Source organism: Ruditapes philippinarum, unplaced genomic scaffold (genome assembly GCF_026571515.1).
Source record: "Ruditapes philippinarum isolate M1 unplaced genomic scaffold, ASM2657151v2 ctg17415_1_1_1_1, whole genome shotgun sequence".
Classification (NCBI taxonomy): Eukaryota; Metazoa; Mollusca; class Bivalvia; order Venerida; family Veneridae; genus Ruditapes; species Ruditapes philippinarum.
Genome location: NW_026861230.1, coordinates 21,044 through 42,767, shown reverse-complemented (window position 1 = coordinate 42,767; position 21,724 = coordinate 21,044). Strand labels below are relative to the sequence as shown.

General features: G+C 33.3%; 4 protein-coding genes across 4 annotated transcripts; 2 read left to right on the top strand and 2 right to left on the bottom strand.

Moving 5' to 3' along the window:
- Positions 1-233: 233 nt before the first annotated feature.
- LOC132714958 (uncharacterized) lies at positions 234-1,372 on the bottom strand. The gene is made up of 2 exons (XM_060697894.1): positions 1,175-1,372; positions 234-771 (listed from the first exon to the last, which is right to left on the bottom strand). Exons 1-2 carry the CDS (start codon positions 1,225-1,227, stop codon positions 306-308), a joined length of 519 nt encoding a protein of 172 aa, XP_060553877.1. The 5' UTR covers positions 1,228-1,372; the 3' UTR covers positions 234-305.
- A 4,552-nt stretch (positions 1,373-5,924) lies between these two features.
- On the bottom strand, positions 5,925-9,158 carry LOC132714957 (uncharacterized). Its single transcript, XM_060697893.1, has 2 exons — positions 8,749-9,158; positions 5,925-7,303 (listed from the first exon to the last, which is right to left on the bottom strand). The coding sequence occupies exons 1-2, from the start codon at positions 8,844-8,846 to the stop codon at positions 6,817-6,819; spliced, it is 585 nt and encodes a 194-aa protein (XP_060553876.1). The 5' UTR covers positions 8,847-9,158; the 3' UTR covers positions 5,925-6,816.
- Positions 9,159-10,844: 1,686 nt separating this feature from the next.
- LOC132714956 (uncharacterized) lies at positions 10,845-15,171 on the top strand. Its single transcript, XM_060697892.1, has 4 exons — positions 10,845-11,003; positions 11,878-12,042; positions 13,658-13,772; positions 15,091-15,171. Exons 1-4 carry the CDS (start codon positions 10,964-10,966, stop codon positions 15,098-15,100), a joined length of 330 nt encoding a protein of 109 aa, XP_060553875.1. The 5' UTR covers positions 10,845-10,963; the 3' UTR covers positions 15,101-15,171.
- A 2,174-nt stretch (positions 15,172-17,345) lies between these two features.
- Positions 17,346-20,377, top strand: LOC132714955 (uncharacterized). The gene is made up of 4 exons (XM_060697890.1): positions 17,346-17,501; positions 18,493-18,657; positions 19,917-20,025; positions 20,283-20,377. The coding sequence occupies exons 1-4, from the start codon at positions 17,462-17,464 to the stop codon at positions 20,287-20,289; spliced, it is 321 nt and encodes a 106-aa protein (XP_060553873.1). The 5' UTR covers positions 17,346-17,461; the 3' UTR covers positions 20,290-20,377.
- Positions 20,378-21,724: the final 1,347 nt, after the last annotated feature.

Sequence of the window (21,724 nt, the reverse complement as noted above, 5' to 3'; positions counted from 1 at the left end):
CAAAACTCCTATCTCTGTCCAATGGGGTCATTAACCGGACACGGTTTTGATCATTTAAGCTGGTTCGGCTGTTTTGTGACTGCATGTACATAAACCGTCAATGAATAAGTAGCCGATGCTATAAGAGTTGATCCATCACTTTAATGTAGTTTAACGCCAAAAGCCTAAAAAGCGACATGTTTAGTTATGGAGGCCAGAAGTATAGATAGTGATGCCAACAATTACTTTAATTAGTTAGTAATAATATACGCATTTATACAAACAAAAGATATAACCATACACATATTTCATTTGGGTAGTTTTTATCATTCAAATATTTCTTCACATGTCAATTCTTTGTCTTCTTCAACTCCACGAAGATATCGACAGTGTTTCAAATAATCCCATGCGTCGTCATTACTAACCTCGTCATTATACTTGTCATCAAGCTGCAAACTTAACCGCCTTAAGTCTTTTTCCAATGGCATTGCCATTTCCTTCAACTTCTGTGCTCTTTGCCGATCTGCCATATATTTCATGTGGAAGATTGCTGACACTACAGTAAATGCCGCTCTGTGACTTCTTGCTTTTGTTTGCGTTTCGGTTGGCTGCTTTTCGACTGTTTTAGTTGTTTCGGAAAACGGAAATGGTATAACTTCCGGTTTCGTGTCTTTTACGACTTGATCTTTTGCAAAAATGCTGGATGACTGTTTTTTCCCTCGTTCATCTCCGTTGTATATAAAACATGCAGCATTCGCGTGCCTCTTCTCCGTTATCTCTTCCTGTTTCATCCTTAAAATAGATAAACACTATTCTTGTTGTTTTATTTATTTTGAGTGCGGAGTGGTTAAGGTAGTTGACTTTAAACCATTTGCTCATCACCACTGTGGGTTCGCATACCCAAAGGGACTTTGGATTCTTTCATGGGAGGAAGCTATCAAGCTAACTTACGGAACGTGCATGACATAAAATACAGAAGGACACCTGATGTCTAACTACCAAAATTGCTTGGAAGTCGTTATTTTATCGCTATTGTGTTGGTGTTCATAGCATAAACCCCAACAAAAACCCTCTTCATGTTTCACCCTTAATGTTCAAATAAAAAAGCAACCAAATACGAAAAGGTTTAAAGAAAACATTAAACACATTTTTTTTCCTGTTATTGTCGAACTATTTTGACAATTTAAAAATTTACCTTAAGTATTCTCTCCTCGAACCAACATCACTGGGGTTGTGTTTTTTCATCATTCTACAACCGAGTTGAAATTTTAAGTTTAAATGTGAAAAATTGTACTTCCAAAACACACTTCAAAAAAAGCAATGTGTGTCCTATATCTTAAATCTTATTGATACCCTTTTAAATGAAAAGGTAAGAAATTTTGCGTCTATATTTGTAACAGTGTGCGTTATTTTGCATTGTTATAGCTTAAACAGCATGACATGTAAACATAAATTAATCCGATTTAAATAAAATCAGGTGTAATCTCTTGAAAGAATATCCGATAAATGTTTTACAAGGTGTAAACATTTCTCTGTTAGCAACTTTTAAATAAGGCTGATAAGTTTCAGTTTCAAAGTTTATATCAAATTCCAGTAACCAGAAAAGCCCATGAGGATATACATATCATATGAGTATATGTCATGGTTATAGAAATATAAAAAATACGTTTAAGTCAATTCAATGTTCTTCATAAAAATGAGGTGTTTTCGTGCCAATTGAAATCGCAGACATTAGGTCAGCAGGTATGTTATACTTCATTTGAAATCGTTTAACATGCACAGTCGCTAGTTTTCGCCTGAAGTATTCATTCAATGTGTGTCTATCATAACAGCTTAAGCCTACTTCACATTACAAGTGTGAATCGACCGCGACAGAGGCATCGGTTTGACTCCGTATATAATTTGAGATTTTGACTTTCAGCGGCTGGAAACTTTTAATGATTTAACAATTTCAGCTCGGTACCATATCGTAAACCTAATTGGAGTGTTATTTGACGCAGCCATTATAAATACGAAAATGACGATGGACAATCAACGGCTATGTGTAAAATGCGTGTAGTAGCGTTTTGTCTGATTAATGTACCTGAGAAAATACACCCGCTGCATTGATTGTTTGTGAGATATTATACTATAGAATCATGTTTTCTATTTATTATTCTTTATTATCATAAGCGATTTATAACTCAGTGCAACACATTTCCGATTGGTAAATGTATGACTTACGTATGCAATGGAACATAGTTGCCGAATCATGAAAAAGGAAAACCTAGCCTTGTCAGTAAGATAAGAAGTGTTATTATGAATTGCGGAATGTACACCAGACTGATCAGTTGGCATTTTTATAGGAATTTAAGGGAAAAAGTATTCTTTACTTTTAGTTGTTTTATGCTTGGTTTTTAGGCCGATGGTAAAGTATATTTTAACATATCTATAAATACAGGTTAGAGTTTAGTTGTTTAGTATAAATCATAGCCTTGTGGACTTCTACAAAAGTGATACAAATCATGCCACTTAGATTAAAAAAACTTATTTAAATGTATGTCTTCTTGTGTCCAGATTTCAGTTATTTGGCATGTAACATCAACTACCCGACAATACTTTCAAAATCATTGCCATTTTCGTAAATATAATGGTTCTGCCCGATTAGTAGAAGGCGGAGGGGGGGGGATGAGGTGACACTTCAGTTATAAATTTATATATATAATATTTATATAATATTGATGTTATTAATGTAAATGGAGGTAATAAAAAGAAAATTATTTTTAAACATGGAATTTTGTTGTTTTTTATACGCCCATAGGCCTTCGGGTCGTATATAGGTATTGTCGGTTCGTCAGTCCGCGCGCATCTAACTGTAAACATAACATACGAGTAGTTCATTCTGTCACGATAAGCTAAATTTTAAGGACAATTGGCCCTCGATTAAGCAAAATAAATTATTTGTTTCCGTAGAATAAAATTTGAAGGATTTCACAAGCATGTAACTATGTTATATCAAAACACCGGTCAAGGTCGATTTTGGCTGCAATCCACTCTTTAGTTATATATGCCCCTTTCTAAGATTTTTTAAGTGAAATAATTGGTTTAAGCAGAATAACTTTTGAAGCATTTTGAATGATTATGTTTATATTTAACATGCGAGTATGTTATATAACAACACAAGTTAAGTTTAATTTTCATAACAATCAACTCAACATTGAAAGTGTTATGCCCCCTTTTCAGACATTTTTCTGTGAAATTATTGGTTTCCACAGAGTAACTTTAAAAACGATTTAAATGTGGCATGTTAGGCATGCAAGTATGTAATAACTACTGGTGAAATTTGATTTTCTCTGTAATCAGCTTTATGCAACCTTTTTTTCTATTCAAAATATAATCAATTCAGAAGTTAAATCATCTTCTATTAAAGAAAATAAGATTGTAAATTTTCCTTTTACATTAGATGGAAAATTCATAATCTGAGCCATTAAGCAATTTCAACTTCACGAAGTTGAAATGGTGAACCTGAATTTGTGAAGTTGAAATCTTGACATCTTATGGTTGAAATTGTGACTTCATGACTTTGAAATCTTTAACTCATGAAGCTGAAATTGTGAATCTGTGAAGTTAAAATCGTGAATTTGTGAAGTAGAAATCATGAATTCGTGAAGATGAACCCGATAATTCAAGAAGTTGAAATGTCATCACCGGTCTGGTAAAACACAGATACCGAAAGCAAATTACCGATATACACGTAAGCTTTTATGCGGGCTCTGGCTTTAAACGCCTCCTTGTGCTTATGCAGATGATAATACACGATTAACATGTGCATTTACCCTCAATTAAGACTTTTTTGTTAAAAAGATGATGAAGCAAGTTAAAGTTGTAAAACTGTTTAGAAAAGAAAAGCATCTATGTATATTCGACATAAATATTACGGACAAGATACTGTCTGATATGTCAAGATATGACACAAAAGTGTTGAAATTAAGATCAGCGTTACAAAATATGAAACCAATTTGCAATGTTAAGTTGATGATAATGAAAATGTCAATAAATAGATTACATGTAAATGATGAAAAACCTTTTTTACATTAAAGAATAAAACACTTTAAACATTTCACAAGAGTAAGCGCATAATAGCCTAAATGATAAACTAAATACAAAGTTTCCTTTTCAATCCATTTCAAGAACCAATTCCCTTTTATTCACTGTTGGTATAAATTGACTTATAAAATAAATAATAAAATTTTGATTGATTTCTGTTGTTTTTCATCCATCTTAGCTACTTTATTTCAGAGAAAATGTCGAGCTATTATGATCGCTGCAGAGTCGTCTTGGTCGTTCTCCTGCAAACCCTTTAATGTAGCTCATTACTTAAACAAGTTTAAAAGTATCAATATGGAACCTGTAATGCATGCTTATCATGGCAAGAGGTGTTTCAGTTTAACCTCAGTTTATTTTAGTTACGCCCCTTTTTATTTTGAGTTTTGTCGAAATTGACTATTATCAAGTAGAATAAGTTCATAATTTTGAAACATATCAACATGGAATACTTGTTCATCGTGAGAAGGTACAGTTGTTAGGCAAGCAAGGGATATTAATCTTAAAGCTATATGTTTCTTTTTAACTTAGACTTTTTGTAAAAATTGCTCATTAAGTTGAATGATTCCAAAACTGCAAAAGATATAAATGCTTAACTCGGAGTATTTAATGATCATTTCAAGGCAGACTTGTAAATCAAACGGCATTTTATCGTGAAAGCAATATATCAATTTTGTACACATTACCTACTTTTATCTGTTTTCGAAATCGGACAGTCGGCTTAACGATGAACGTCTCTATTCAGACAGTTTGTTAAGTATTCTCTTTAATTAACATGGTCGACAAACTCTGCTCAGTTGACAAGAAATGATTACTCAGGTTCTCTGCTAAATCCGCTGTATAATCCAGACTTTAATCTAAATCTGCTCTCTAATTCAGACCGTGGGCTAAATGTACTCTAATTCAAACGGACGATGTGTTTTCACTAATGTAAATTGTCTACTACATATGCTCTCTTATTCTGAATCGTTGGCTAAGATAAACAGCTTTCTAATCAAATGCAATTGTTGGTATTCCAGACATTTTCTCTACTTTTAAATCTGTACCGATGGTTAAATGAAAATAGAAGGATGATTATATATTTCATGATTTCAACGCTACATTTGCTGATTGGGAAACGCCACCACAACTACATTTAAAACACAAATTTATCAACTTTAAGTTTCTTGGAAACTTTAATTCAATCTACATGATTTAACATCCTTCGAATTTCGATATTTGATGTAAACTTTGAAAAATATATAAACAATGACAACACTTTACCTTTGTTAACATCTGAATTTAGCGACATGCACTAGCTAGGAAGTTTCGATAGAGCGATTTACCGTATACGTCCGAAAGAGGCAGCTCTTTTGATTACCATGCGAGTAGACATGTCCTTTAGTTCAGACTACAAAATAAAAATCTGTCCAATACAAACCGTTGGTTAGATGTGCTCTTTAATCCAGATTGCTCCTCAATTAGTAATGCATACCTAATACTAGTATTGTTATTACTTCATGCTGTCGTCTAGATATGCTCTCTTATTCACACATTCATGAAGATACGTTTTCTAAATAGATTGTCGGCTTAAACAGTTTTGTAATCAAAGTTCGACTGTTCGAATCCCAACAGGGACTGTGGATTCTGTCATGTGTTTGAGATAAAATGAGCCGTGTCACGACAAAACCGACATAATGGGTTTGCGACCAGTATGGATCCAGACCAGCCTGCGCATCCGCGCTGTCTGATTAGGATCCATGCTGTTCACTTACCAACCCTATTACATGTAGAGAAACTGATAGCGAACAGCATGGATCCTGGTCAAACTGCGCGGATGCGCAGGCTGGTCTGGATCCATGCTGATCGTAAACCCATTATGTTGGTTTTGTCAGGCGCGGCTCAAATATGAAAGGTTTTCTCCGCCAATTAAGCTGGGAGTTTGCCAAATAATCTTTACTGTGTTAGTGTTCCGTAAATGTCAATCATAAATAAATCATCAATAAATGATATAAATAAGCAATTAAAATGAATAACCTCTTTTTTCACGAAAGAAGTACGTTTCCGTTTTCATTAAAAAAAATATCAATAATTATATAGTAACATGAAAAATAACAAATAAATTCATATAATATTATCATTAAATTTCATAGAAGCATGTAAACAATAAATCATGTGCTATAATAACAGGAAACATAGATCTTTCAATGCCTTTTATAACATGTTTTCAAACTATGCATTATAAAACTTCTAAAGGTATCCTTTTTAAACAAAAAAAAATTAAGAAGAAGATATCATCGTCGCTTACCCACGGTATAAATATTCCGTACATACTACGGTATTTAGATAAATTTACGTCTAAATTATGATATAAAATAATAACCTCGTAGTTATGTACGGAATATATATCATGGCTAACCGACGATGGAAGAAATGGGCACTGGGGCAATAACTATCTTAATAACCAATAGGGGATGACAAAATATTACAATAAAAAACATAATAAAGTAAGTATAACATATAAAGTTGGCGACATTTTCTGTATTGTGATAATAAATAAGTATGACCAGAAACATATATACACTTAGCAATATTGGAAAGTATTTTTCTACACCAATAAAATAACAGAAAAAAAACGATAACTACATAATCATGAAATTGAAAAGAATGTGAGGTCTCCCTTTGATAATTATCTATGCATTATATTATTATTGAAAACGATCTGCCATGTTTTACTTAGAACGTATAAGATTCAAAATATCTCAAAGAGATAAATCAACCAAAAATGTCTTCAATCGACAGCTCCTGGTCTTCTTTTGTTCCTCTTAAATAGCGGCAGTTATTTAGGTATGATAATGGGCCGTCGTTTTCGTCATTTTCATCACTATCGGAATCGAGTTCATTCAATTTATTTTTGTCATCTAAAGTAGTTTTCGGATTTCTACGAAGTTGTTTAATGGACTTAGCTCTTTTTGACGCGATGATTTTCATATGGACCATCGCTGATAGCGTGCATAGCTTAGCACCGTGTTTATGTCCAATATTATCCTTTGCGTCTATAGCTTTTACGTTACTGTCGCGTCTCTTTGAGGCACCATTTGTACTTTCGACAAACGGAAATGACGTCACTTCTGGCTCCTCTTGCTGTTCCTTCATTACAACTTCCGGTAAAACTACACTTGTTCTTCGACTGGCTGTCTCTTCGGGTATAGAATGCATTGAAGACGCTTGTCTGTTTATAACTGACATTTCAGATTTCATCCTGCGAATAAATTACAGGAGAGGTTATTCATATGACAGCAAAATCTGGGAACGGGGAAGTTAGATAAACAAATTGAAAACTTGAAGGACTTGACTCGGACATGACTCGGACAATTTTTTCTGAAGGTATCTCAGAACTTGTCGCAAGTTTTGGACACTGTTCTCCGAGTTTATTCCGATTTTCTAATATTTTCAAATAATGCTTTTGAAGAAACAAACAAACAACACCAACTTACTAGAAAAGCAGAACTTTTGTAACTTAAACAAGGAATTATAGCGCTAGCGAGTTAGCCTCATTTACAAAGAGGTTATCTAAATGCAATTTCTAACTTGATAAAATTCTAATATAATATAAAACACTTCTTTTGGATCACATGAACAAGAGGTTAATCATAAACGCCTTGCATTCAACAACTAAAAATTGGCACAGTATGTACATCCCATTTGTGGTTGAAACAGTTCAAGAAAATCATTTTATCAAGGAATAATCTCGATTGCTAACATTCATAATTGTTCAAGATAACCTATCGATAAGGTAAACCCCCCTCCCCTCCAAAATCCCCACCCCCCCCAAAAAAAAAATGCTAACACGATAAAGAAGAATAGCATGACTCGACCAACGTCTTTATTATTATATTAAAATGTCAAACAAATAGTGGATATCAGGTCTAAAAAAGGCAAAATAAATAAATAAATAAAAGATAGAAAAAATTAAAAGACCCTTTTATTTCAATGTCGTATTTTTATAACTACAATAAAGTTTTAGACTAGCGTTGTTACAGCATGAAAAGAACCAATATGCTCAACAAATGTTATTTTTTTATTTATCAAAAGCTTTTAAAGATCGTGTGATTTAATATATGTACGAGAAATTTTATATAATTTATTATGTATATAATTATCCTTCTAAAACAGTTTCCAAACTTCCAAGAATATGTCAAATATGCACTGCAAATGTTTTTCGCATTATAAGCAATCATTTCTATATATTTCTTTTTAAAAGATTGGGTTAAGACTCTTTCGAAAATAAATTTCTAATTACCTCCCTCTATTTTCATAAAATGTAAATTCGGTAATATCTTGACAAATAATGCTTTTTGGAACATACAATATTGATAAATCTTCATTTGAACATAATATTTATGACTTAAAAACCATAAAAAATGAGTAACAGGATCTTTAATTTTTAGTTTCTAAAAAGTTACTCCTTAAACATTTGCCTTAATCATCTTTTTCTTCTTTCGCTTTTTGGAAATAAGAACAATGAAAGTGATTTTGTATTTTGCATGGAAGCTAAAAGGTTATTTTGATAACATCCGAAGTCAACGGATTTTTTTAAATACTCATTTGAACAAGAATGCTGAGAAAAATTATGTTCACGTTTTTACATTACTCGAATGACAACGTTTAAAGTCTGTAAAATAAAGATGACTTTGAATTATCTACCTTAGATATTCCATTCTCGTGCTTTTATTCGAGGCTTTCGTCTTTATAAGCTCTTTTGTCACGTCCGGTTTTGCACCAAAAAAATCGTCATCCGCCATTTTTAAATGTATTTTTTAAATTATATTTCCGTTAAGTTTATTAAAAATCCTTTTAAATATTGGTGTAGAATAATCACATTATTGCAAGTGATGAATTTATTATGTCTGTCTTTACGCCTGTACGTCCAAGTCTGTTGTAATATTATACTTGTTTTTTTGTTTTTTTCTTAAACTTCTAGGAGTATCCTTCGCTAAATCTACTTTAAAACATTAATCTCCGGTCACTGATTTAAATATTTTTAATAAGAGGATTAAAATTATTTGCTAGGTTAATTGATTTAATCACTTCTTTTTTCTATTCATACAACCAATGTCATTTTAAATCATTCAGTACAATATTAATCGTGTTTGGCAGAATGATATGTAATACTTTAAGAAGGCGATATATGGGGGTCGATGAATTCAGGTTTTAAATAACACTCCTCATTAATTATATCCGTCAATTATGAAATTAAATCCGTCATAACAATAAAATAAATTCTTTAAAAAATGAATTAATACTTTGTCATCGTCGGTTCAGAGATTAAGCAAATGTTTAGCTACAAACAATATTTGAAAGGTAAACACCTTCTCTATATATTTCTTATCCAATGAATAAAGTTGTAAAGTCATCTTAAAGGCCCATTATGTCTAATAAGTGTTTTATTTTCGGTATCTTGTTACAGTTACTAAAATACTCTTTTTCCACAAAGATGAACTATCGTTTACTTCTCTTGATATGTTGGCTATAAGTAAAATTATTGTGAATTAGTATTTTGTATGGAAGTCAAAATACTACTTCGTTTACATTTTGCTACCTGTACGACACATTACTGCACATTTTGCGCTACTTTTTTCAGTTCTTAAACAATAAAATGCTTTTATGTTAAAAATATCATTGAATGCATGTTTTAAATTTCTAACGAGTTTAAATGAAAATGAGGCATAAAATGTGCCTTTAACATAATATATGAACTCGCATAACATGATGGCGTCATTTAAGATATCGCAGCGAGCGGCCTCCAGGAAAGGTCTTAATGGTAAGGTGTCTGCTTCTCAGTCAGGCGGTTGTAGGTTCGAGTTCCAATGATGTCACAACCATGTTTCCCCTTTTGTCACCAGTACTTAGTTCGAGGATACGGATTCGAAGGTTATCATAAAAAAAATTTAAAACGGACATTCCACAAACATGTTAATGTAGATCTTTAGTGAAGAATGTATTTAGATAAATGGATAAATCATTGACCATATATCAAGATTTTTAATTTACAATCAAGATTGATTATAATTGACAAAATATAATAAAGCAACATGGCGTACATACGGGGACGTAAATTTTGATTGCGTGTACTTGTTTACTATATTAAATAAAAACAGTTCAATAAACTATATTTTGTCTTTGAAATGAACATTATTGCGTCGTAATCCAAGGCAGAATATGGATATGAAAATAAAGGGGACATCATCAATATCGTCATAAACTAACGTTATATTTCACGTGTTGTCTTCCCTTCAATAGAGCTACATTACATTTGTATTGGACGAAATAGGACACCGTAATACAGTCATGTATGCTTTTATCACGTGATGTCGCTTATTTACATCACGTATTCTTTATCACATTTTTTATCATTTGAGAAAAGGTTATTTTAAAACCATTGTAATAATCAATCGCGAATAAGTACAATTTGACCTTTAAATGTGACCTTGACCCTGGGGTCGCGACCTCATTATTGTGATTTGTTTATAGTGTCATATTATTTAATAATATCATTTTAAATGATAATATACTTTTTGTGACTTAACATATTTTCAACATTTTACAAATGTTAACATGTGTGTGCATTCTTATCTTATATCCTTCCCATGTATAAAGAGGACCTCTCTGTGCTGAAATATGTATACTTTAGACTTCAGGTTTGAATCATGAATATTTGGACTGTAGAAATACATATTTCATACAGATAACGCTGCCCATGGGGGCAAGATCATATCATTTATGCAGCACAATATCACGTTTTGTTCTCCATTCTTTGTTCTTATCTTTCACAGACAACTTACTACGTTCGTCGATTAAAATATAAAGCTCAGTATTGACGTGATATTCTTGTACGATAATTACACTTCAAAGAGTTGATATGTATAAACTTCTTGCGTTGACGTTTCTGGCAGCCATTGGTGAGTTGTTCATGTCAATATATTTATTTTTTCATAATTGATTTATTCATTTATTTATTTATTTAAAAATACCAGGCATCGTACTTGGGTAGTTTAGTAACACGTTATGTGAATAAGGGTTTGTCCTTTTATATGATCAATTTGTGCTAGCCCACCAGCATTTTTTCTTTCACATTTCTTTCGCTTTAAATTTCTACAATTTCGAGGCCAACTGCTTCCTGTTGTATCATCTACGGAAGGTCTTTCGCAACCAGTTAATTAAGCCAAGTCTACTATCTTGAAAATATTGGCCAGACATAAAATTATGTAAAAGATATTCATAACACAGTTTTTAACATTAAATTGTTCTTACGTAGTCTTTTCTGACGCCGAAAGTTTAAAGTAATAAAGAAATAAATGACGAAACATGGCGTTCGTTATCCGACAAATTTTTCCCCAGGTTTACTAGTAAACAGTCATTCTTGAGATTCTGCACTGAAACAAATTGTTACTCGGTTTCGCACTAAGTTGCAAGCCATGGCTAATATTTATGTATGTGTTTTTAATTATACAAAATTTTAAGTAAAACAGGAAACCTTTTTTTTCAATGAGTTTATAAGGAGAAAATACCGTACGGTTTTCAGAGGATTCTGTTTTTCAGAGTTTTCACTGTATATTGTACGGTAATATTGTGGTTGATGCTCTATGTAATAACTGTTATGATGCTTTGACAACCACTGAGGGCACCATGATACCGTTGAAATCTTTAACTCTAAGGGAAAATATCAAGCTGTTCTTATCAATATTTTGTTTTGTTTTTATACTCAAATATATCAAACTAATACCAAGAGTTACGGGAAGTTTCTATAAATTAATTGTAGCATTATAATTCCAGCCATTGTTCTGAGCTACAAGTGTCACGTGACAGATGGGGATGGACAAATACATTGTGGAGATATAAACAACATGACCTGCAAAGATGTCAACTATACCCCTTTCTGTCTCCAAATTGACGATAACCCGAATGTGAACATGAATGGCGTCTGTTCTTGTCAAGAGTGTATGTTTCAAATTAATTATTTATTAACTACTTCTTTATATTTGAATCTAAGCATGCATTTGTATATCTCAAACAATATATCTTTCAGAATTATACCCCTTGTCTCACATGATAAGCAAGTATTCCAAATTTCATGTTGATATCTTTGAAACATGTTTGAAAAATGGGCTAAATGAAAGTGTTTGCACGACGACAACTACGGAAATGACGATGCAGCGAGGATCATACATGGAATAGCCCGCCAATTTCTTTGAATTAGATGATCTAAAATGGCTGTCGTTATAGTCATGAATATCCGGCAGTATAGTAACTGTTAAGCAGACACTCGAGAAACCTATGAATACAACGTACACAGAATGACTAGTTACACGGTGCATATCCATATCGGTACCCTCTTTGCGAAATCTGCTCAAACGGTACCCTTTTTGAACATGCACAGGTTATTCTCTGCTTAAACCAAACCAGCGATGGATAACAATCCTGTAAAATTTCATTGTAGTAAGGAAAGGAGGTATGACACGTAGAAAAGATGTATACCACGGAACACTATAATGTTCCATTTATGTGCTGATTTGTCATGTGCCCGTTTTTCATGTACTGCAACTTCACAATAAGCTTCAAAATATCGACATGTCTTGCCTCACCCATCATCTCGAGATATTTTTCGGGCTGAAATGAACCTATGGCTTGATTAAATATGAATCATACATATTTAATATGTTCATATACATATCATCTTCGGACAAATGGCAGTATATTGTCAAAAATAAATGAAAAATTCATAAAAACACCCTACTTTCGGTTTTGCAGCGGCACGGGCTACCTCTCTTCATTTGAATTTTTATATCACAGGTACCCTCTCATTTTTGAACAAATAGGTACCCTCAAAGCACGACATATGCTTTTATTTGCGTGAATCGTTAAGTATGCATGTAATATTTATTACTTTTATGTAAATATTACACACTTAGCGATTAACGCACATAAAAGCATATGTCGTGCTTTGAGGGTATCTATGAAGAGAGGTAGCCCGTGCCGCTGCAAAACCGAAAGTAGGGTGTTTTTATGAATTTTTCATTTATTTTTGACAATATACTGCCATTTGTCCGATGATGATATGTATATGAACATATTAAATATGTATGATGCATATATAATCAAGCCATAGGTTCATTTCAGCCCGAAAAAATATCTCGAGGTGATGGGCGAGGCAAGACATGTCGATTTTTTGTAGCTTATTGTGAAGTTGCAGTACATGAAAAACGGGCACATGACAAATCAGCACATAAATAAAAAATTATAGTGTTCCGTGGTATACATCATTTCTACGTGTCATACCTCCTTTCCTTATAACAATGAAATTTTACTGGATTGTTATCCATCGCTGGTTTGTTTTTAGCAGAGAATGACCTGTGCATGTTCAAAGAGGGTACCGTTTGAGCAGATTTCGCAAAGAGGGTACCGATATGGATATGCACCGTGAGTTGAATTAAAATAAATAAATAGTTGAAGAGTCCTATTGTAAAAATAGTTTCCATCGCCGTATATGTTTAGATTGGAACTATATTTTTGACATAATACTAATGTATAACTACGCTATTTTATTACATTTCAGTCTGTATAACTACAGACGATTGCAGCAGAGGTTGTGGGTCGTCAGGACGTTATATCCCAAAATGTGTGGAAGCATACCATCTCAGTATAGAAAGATTCTGTGTTTGCATCAGAAGGTAGCCCTAAACAAAACGATATTTTTATTAAAGGGACTCTACCGAGGTTAAAAAGCCTAAAACATGACAATTGAATTTCTTACATAAATGAGCTTGGGGACTTTAAACAGAAATATATGCAAAGATAGTTAAGAAATATACTTTGAAATAAATTGAAAATCGTATGTTTATGCTTTCCTTTAGCCCGAATTTGAAATGACAAGTTTGCGGTTTTTTTACAGTTTGAATTTAATTTTTCAAAAAATCGAAATGGGTACATTATCTGGAAAACAATTCAGTTCCATCATGTCAAAAAAACAAACTCAGTGGAGTCCCTTTAATACATGTACATTACTTTTATATGAAAGAAGTACAAATACTATGGATTTGACACAGTACTAGCATATAAGATGGTTAATTAACGCTTCGTCAAGATATATGTAGTAATGTAAACGGAAATATCATGACCCCAGGGGCTCAACCTGGGAGGGGGGGGGTGCTTTCCCCTTTTAAGGGAAATAATCGAGGCTGTAAGGGCCTAAACTTTGCGCTGTATAGAACGAAAAGTGAACGCACCCAAAACCCCATACATTTCCCTACAACCATTTTTCCCAACTAAAACTTTTTTAAATTATTCGCTTGTAAAAGAAATAAGAAGTTTGATTAAGTATAAATTTTAATCATCATTTAATGATACTTTTCAATTAATAGTTTTTTCCCTTTAAATCAGAAGTTTCATGTAATACCGATTTTTAAGAAAAACCCCCCCCCCCCCAACATCATAAGACCAATCAGACAAAAATTTGGGAAAAATTTAAATTGATTTTGACACGCAAAAACGTTCCCGAAAAAAATGTTAACGACCCAAAGTATTCAGTATTTTTTTTATCGTAAATTGAAAAGAATGGGGGTTTATCACATAAAAAGAGGGATTTTAAAAATTTAAAAATTTTATGTCAAAAAAACGTTGTTAATTTTCGGGTCTCGGGGCATTTTATAAAAGGGGAAAAGGGGGGAGGGTGAAAGTTTTGGGGTGGAGTTTTTTTAAGTTTACCCCGGGAAAAAAAGGTTTTTTTTCAAGAAGGTCCAAAAGGACTCCCCCAAATTACTTTTAAATTTTAAAAACCTATAAACAAAAACATGTATGTCCATACCCAAGACAAACTTTGTTTTAACCCTTGTACTCTATTACCTTTGACCCATTCCACTATAAGTCTCAGATCTCGGATCAGATCCTCAGAAACACCGAAAACAAGAACATAATATGAAAATTGTTTATACATGAACTCAGTGTAACCACGATCATCAATTAATCTTATTATTTTACCCTTTATTTCAGGTCAAACTGAAGGCGAAACGAGCATATGAGAATAATTTCTGATACAAATTTGACAAAACTTGAATAAATATACCCAAGTAGTGTGCTGCTGTTTTTTTTAAATCTTTTTGTCAGATTTGATTTATTTCATTATATTTTTAACGTTGCATGTGCATATGAGTACCCTCTTTGCGAAATCTGCTAAAACGCTACTCTCTTTGCGAAATTTAATATATCGGTACCTTCTTTGCGAAATCTGATAAAACAGTACCTTTTTGCAAAATCTGCTAAAGCGATTCTTTCTTTGCAACATTAACTAAAACGGTACCCTCTTTGCACATCCACAGATCATCCTGAAAACAAGTATTATGTGATGAAATGACTTTTAAAGTATAATTTTATTTATTAAAGACGAAATCTAGTTGTATAATTATGAACTTCATACTTTCAGAAAACATTCAATAAGGCGGGTTAAACTACCTTACTTATCTTGCAAAATATTTGATTGGATTTATCAAAAACGAGATTAAACCTTGAATTTTCCACGATTCGCGGGAAATCACACAGTCATAATGACTGGAAGCGAAGCATCAGTGTTGATAAAATGTGGGTTGAGTAGGCGAGGTGGAATGTGACAGTGCTTTTTTGCTTTTTGCAATATTCTTCAGGGGCGAATAATCTATATAGCCTTAAGAAAACGTAATGTTCTAGTTCTCTCCCCTGGCCACAATCGATGACGAATGGCTCTTATAGCGATGAAAAATTTCATTTCGATCTATCATATCACCCATATTTTTTTTGTGTGTGCAATATTCCCCAGGGGAAAGTAATCTATAAAGACTTAAGAAAACGTTATGTTCTAGTTCTCTCTCTTGGCCACAATCAATGATGAATGGCTCTTATAGCGATGAAAAATTTCATTTCGATCTATCATATCACCCATTCAATAATTTGTGTGCAATATTCTCCAGGGGAGAGTAATCTATATAGACGTAAGAAAGCGTAATGTTCTAGTTCTCTCCCCTGGCCACAATCGATGATGAATGGCTCTTATAGCGATGAAAAATGTCATTTCGATCTATCATATCACCCATTCAATAATTTGTGTGCAATATTCTCCAGGGGAGAGTAATCTATATAGACGTAAGAAAGCGTAATGTTCTAGTTCTCTCCCCTGGCCGCAATCATCTCGGAGTTATAATGCATAACGAAGAAAAATTTCATTTTGATCTATCAAATCACCCAGTGCAATATTCCCCAGGGGAGAGTAATCTATAAAGACTTAAGAAAACGTAATGTTCTAGTTCTCTCCCCTGGCCGCAATCATCTCGGAGTAATAGTGCATAACGAAGAAAAATTTCATTTTGATCTATCAAATCACCCAGTGCAATATTCCCCAGGGGAGAATAATCTATAAAGACTTTAGAAAACGTAATGATCTAGTTCTCTGGCCTGGCCGCACGCTCTCGGAGCGATAAAATGTCGGTTCGGTTAAATACAAAAATAGACATGTCTCTCATAGACTCATGGTTATATTGCATATAAGCAACCCGAGAAACTTGCTCCGCCCTGGGTTATATTTCATTTGTCAGGTTGCTAATATGCACTTTTACCCTGAAAGACATGTGTTATTGTTTATAATTGTTACTTAGGTAAATAAGTTTTTAAAATCATTTTATCATCATCATCAGTTGGAACTAACAAATAACATGTGACAATCCCCTTCCGCCGGGTTTAAACGATATATAAAATGAATAAAATTGACATTAACTTAAAGGCACATTATGCCTCAAAAATGAATAAATATTTACTTTTTGATTTAATACCGTTTAAATAATGAATTTAGAGCATGTATACACGTTCTGAACTGTAGAAATACCTGTACGTGCTAAATGTGAAAAGATATGTCATAAAAGTAGCAAAATGTAAGCAAAATAGTACTGTGACTTCCATTCAAGATACTAAATCACTTTAAATGTACTAATTGCCAAAAGCAACAGAAGAAGATGACACTTCAGGTAATTGGCCAATGAGTAACGTTTCTGAAACTTTAAAATACATAAAATAAAATAGTAATTAGAAATAAAATTGAAAGTATTTCTTGGGCATAGTGGGCCTTTAATACAAACAAACAAAGGTATATAGTAAGATATTTAACTTAAGACTTTAAGCTACAAATATTAAAATAAATGGTATGCTTGAACGTCGTTCAATTATAAACTAGAGATCGTGGCATAAAGTTATATAACCAAGACTTAAAACATCACGTTCGTTTTCGTCATTATCTTATCTCTGATTAAAACTAGAGGACACGAGATTTTACTCTTCTTTCAGAAGATAAAAGGTCTATTAAGTGACATCGTTATATTTCAACCAAAAGCTTAGTTTCGACATGTATACATTATTTGCACTAACGTTTCTTGGAGCAATAGGTCTGTAATATTATCATATCTTTTCTTTTATTGTATTTTTTCAGTGATTTTAGTTAAATACTAGTTTTAAATTGCTTTTAAACTTATTTTGAGGCTGACTTTTTCGAAAGTTTATTTCTATTATAAATTTAAATAATATGTTTTAAATAAAATGGCATCACCTGAAATACAATCCATGAGCGGATCGTATATTGTATTTTATTAAAATCAAAATATTGAAAAATATAAATATATAAAGTGAAATTGAAATACTACCGGCCTCTTGTGTAAATGCTTTTTCACAAACGTCGGCGTGGCAATCTTCGGCATCGCCTAACACTGTTGATGGACATAATTGGTCATAAATCTCATATGTTCATTTCATAATTCCATTTTATTCAGTTCCCCCATTGTTTTTCATTTAACCACGGTTTTCTTTAACTTCATCAAGATGCCGCTTTTAATGACATGACCCTAACGTGTTACATAAAAGGTTTCATGATGACCGCCGTATGAACACATCTACAGATGTTTCATAATTCAAAATTTCACCGTTTTCGTGTATTATGTCGAATATTTGGACACTGCTTTATCTGCTAAGATTTATTCCGAAATTGAAAATATGAGTTCATCACGCATATGTATAAAAATAGAACAGATCATCAAGTAAATAGAGAAAATAAGATTCCCTATAGAAGTTCCAAAGCATCAAAATTGAAAATGTTGCAGGCTCGGTTTGATTGAGCCTGTTCATGGACGGAACTGTCAAGTGCAAACTACCGTCCACGCCCCTTAGCACCTGCTTAAGCAGAATTCAACATTTAAACATGAAACCCTACCTCATCTGCCTTTCATCATTAAACTTTGCCTTGTGTCCTGTCTTTGTTTTGTGTCCTGCGGGGCTCTTTGTCCGTGGTCCTGTGATGCTCGGTCGTTTGGGTGTTGCGTTCATTGAACGCCGCCCTTCCTTGTTGATCTTGTTCATATTTTGCTCATATTTTTTACATTGCAGGTATTGCTCTCAGTGTAAGATGTCACGTGACCTTTGACGACAAAGAGCTTCATTGTGGAGATTCAACAAACATGACTTGTTCATCAAACAACTACATACCTTATTGTCATCAAGTAAGCACCGACCCAAATGTACAAAATAACGGAATTTGCTCGTGTGAGAAATGTAAGCATGGCTTTTATCGTACTAAAATTTAAAACTATACAGTTGTCTCAGTTGTCGTCATTACCATTTTTTTAATACATTTCGTCGGGTCTTTACGTGGCACCAACACAGTTTAGGTCATATGGCGATAGAGGAAGCTTTCAGATTCCTTTAAGGCACGAACGAGCACATGAGTAGATTCACTGACATAAGCTGGCTGGATAGCTTCTCCACATAAAAGAATTCTAAGTCCCTATTGGGATTCGAGGGGCAAGTGGTTTGAAGTCAAGGAACTTAACCACTCGGCAACGGACACTCCTTGATAATTACCTGCTAATTTGTGGCCTAGTGCTGATGTTACAGTTGATTTAGGCATACCGGCACAATTTAAAATGATATTTAAAGCGGCCTTTACCTTTTCTAAAATCTAAATATGCTATTGTTTTTGGTGGTTGATTTTGGTACACTTAACGCGTTGCGTTGTCGATAGCATCCTGTCGCTAGAGATGCACGCCAAACGGCGTGTTGTCGTGCAGCACGATGTCTTGGCTTATACACAAATAGCCAATCCTTCGATTTGAGCTAAGCGACAATGTGACATCGCGCCGTTTGGCGTGCATCAATAGCGACAGGACGACAAGACGAAAGTGCGACAACAATACGCTCAAAAGTGTTCCAAATCAGCAACCAAAATTGTTAGATAAATTGACTCATATAATTTGCCATCGATAGAATACAAGAAACAACAAGAAAACACTTCGATGCCTCTAATCTACCGGTCCAAATCAGAAAAACTGACGATTCGTGTCCTTAGAAACGAACGTCACTGGCGCCCTATAAATATCACTCGGGAAGTTGTTTTGAATAAAGACAAGCAGTGATATGATGCACTGTTTTTAAGATGAAATTAATGAAAAACAAAGTTTGAAACAACAAATTATTGCTCTTTCAACAAAAAATAAACCCCGAAGGCCGCTTTAAACGAAGTATTTGTCTACCTATATAATCAATATAATACTTATACAGATGCCGTGGTTTCCCCGACATAAAAATATCCAGTTTCCGTCGTATATGTGTATATAACTAGTAAAACTATAACTAGTAAAACTTTACTATAATATTGAAATAAAATGCAATTTAGAGAACATATCACAATGTATAAACTGTTTTACATTTTACCACTTTGCACTCAGTTAACAGAGAGTGCGAATTTTTGCTCTCGATGATTTTTGAAACTTTTCGAATTCATAACAAGATGGTACTTTTTGACACTTTTGTAGTTTGTTTTGTGGACGATGAGTGTGGTAAAGGATGCGGAACGAAATTTGTTGGCAAATGCGTAGAAGTCTATCCCGGTAGTATAGAGAAAATATGCTTATGCAAAAGCAGGTAGATCTATTTTCTATATAATTAGCTTAAATAAAATGCATAATATTACAAGGGATATATAAATGCTGGACATCATTGTTATACTCAAAGGATTGATAAAACAGAAATATCTTGAAGATAATTATATAATGTGTAATTGGTCAAGCATTACAAATAAGATAAATATTATCCATATTCACCACTTGATAAACTGATTTACAAGTGTTGTTCTTTGAAGATAAGCTAAATCACATAATTTATTCTCTTTTCTCTTTCAGAGTATAGAGTACAAGACTCTTAAACTATTGTTATTCCTTACCTGTTTTGATTAATAAAGAATGAAATTGACAGACCCAGTAAAATTTACACAAGACAGACTCGACTTGTTCCTTTTTTGCGTTCAATGGACTTCATTGTGGGTTTTGACACATGATGGGAGTAAAAAAATCCCAATTTGTCATAATTTGTGTTTTTATATTAAGTATATTACATGTTATCATACTTGAATGCCTTGTCAGATCTATTATAGTATGTAATCCTTTAGAAAGCATGTATCTATTTTCGTTATTATCTGTATTTAAATGTAGGGACCTCTCACAACACTATAACTATTGTCATATTTGACACAAATGTGGCATAGAGACTACCATTTAAAGGGATTCAACTCAGGTTTTTATTTGTTTGGGTCGTCAGACCAAACAAATAATGGTAGCAAAATTTCAGAGCCTAATGCTGTTAATTGCAAGTGCCTAAAGTAGTCCGCTTTTTTGAAGCGATTACTTCCCTTTATATGTACACTAACGCTGAAAAATTCAGGGGAGATCAATACGTAAAGATTGTCAAATGACAGGCGCATTAATTTTCAAGCAAAGTAGTTCCCGAATGGTCGAAGATTTCTAATATTGTTTCATTCTTTATAGATATACATGCTTATAGTAAGCTCCATGATTATTTACATCTGTGTTAAACAACAGGTTTAGCGTCGAAATAATAAGAGTTACAAACCCTTATTTAGAGTAATATATTTTTCTTCAGGCCAGTAACATATAAATTCACCGTGGCCGAGGGGTTTGCACGCTCGCTTATGAATCCAGAGGTCTTGATTGGGTCAAATGCCAGTTGAGGCAACTCATTTTTTTAAGTCAAATAAACATTGAATTGGCTATCAGTGTTGCAATTAGTCTTATAGCCAATTTACTACAGTTATAACACTGGAAAGTATTGGTGGCACTATACAAAAACAAATTGGTTTATAATCTCACAACCTTCACCTTTCTGACATTTTGAGACCCAAACAAATTCAGCGCCTTCGGTGCTTTGATTTTTTGTGTCGGGACTAAAGATATTTCTCGGAGATTTGTGCACAAAGTTATGCAGGTCTGGACAAATAACTTGTTTTCCTTTTTTCAGGTCATTCCCTCACCTTGTTTTTTTTTCATAATAAGCATTTATATTTTGCAAATGACCGACACTTTTCACTCAGAAATTCAGCATAGAATCGAACGCACAAAAAATCGATACTCAATTCAATTTTGAGTTTTCCAATTTAAGTGCGTCAATTGATATTTTTCAGATTTTTGAAATTTAAGCTATTTGCGTAGTCCGTTCTTGAACTATAAAAGATAAACAATGGAGAATTCTGACTTCATATACATAAAGACAATATTACGACGAATATGATTATTGACAATAAGTAATTAAAGCGGCGGCGGCGAATTAT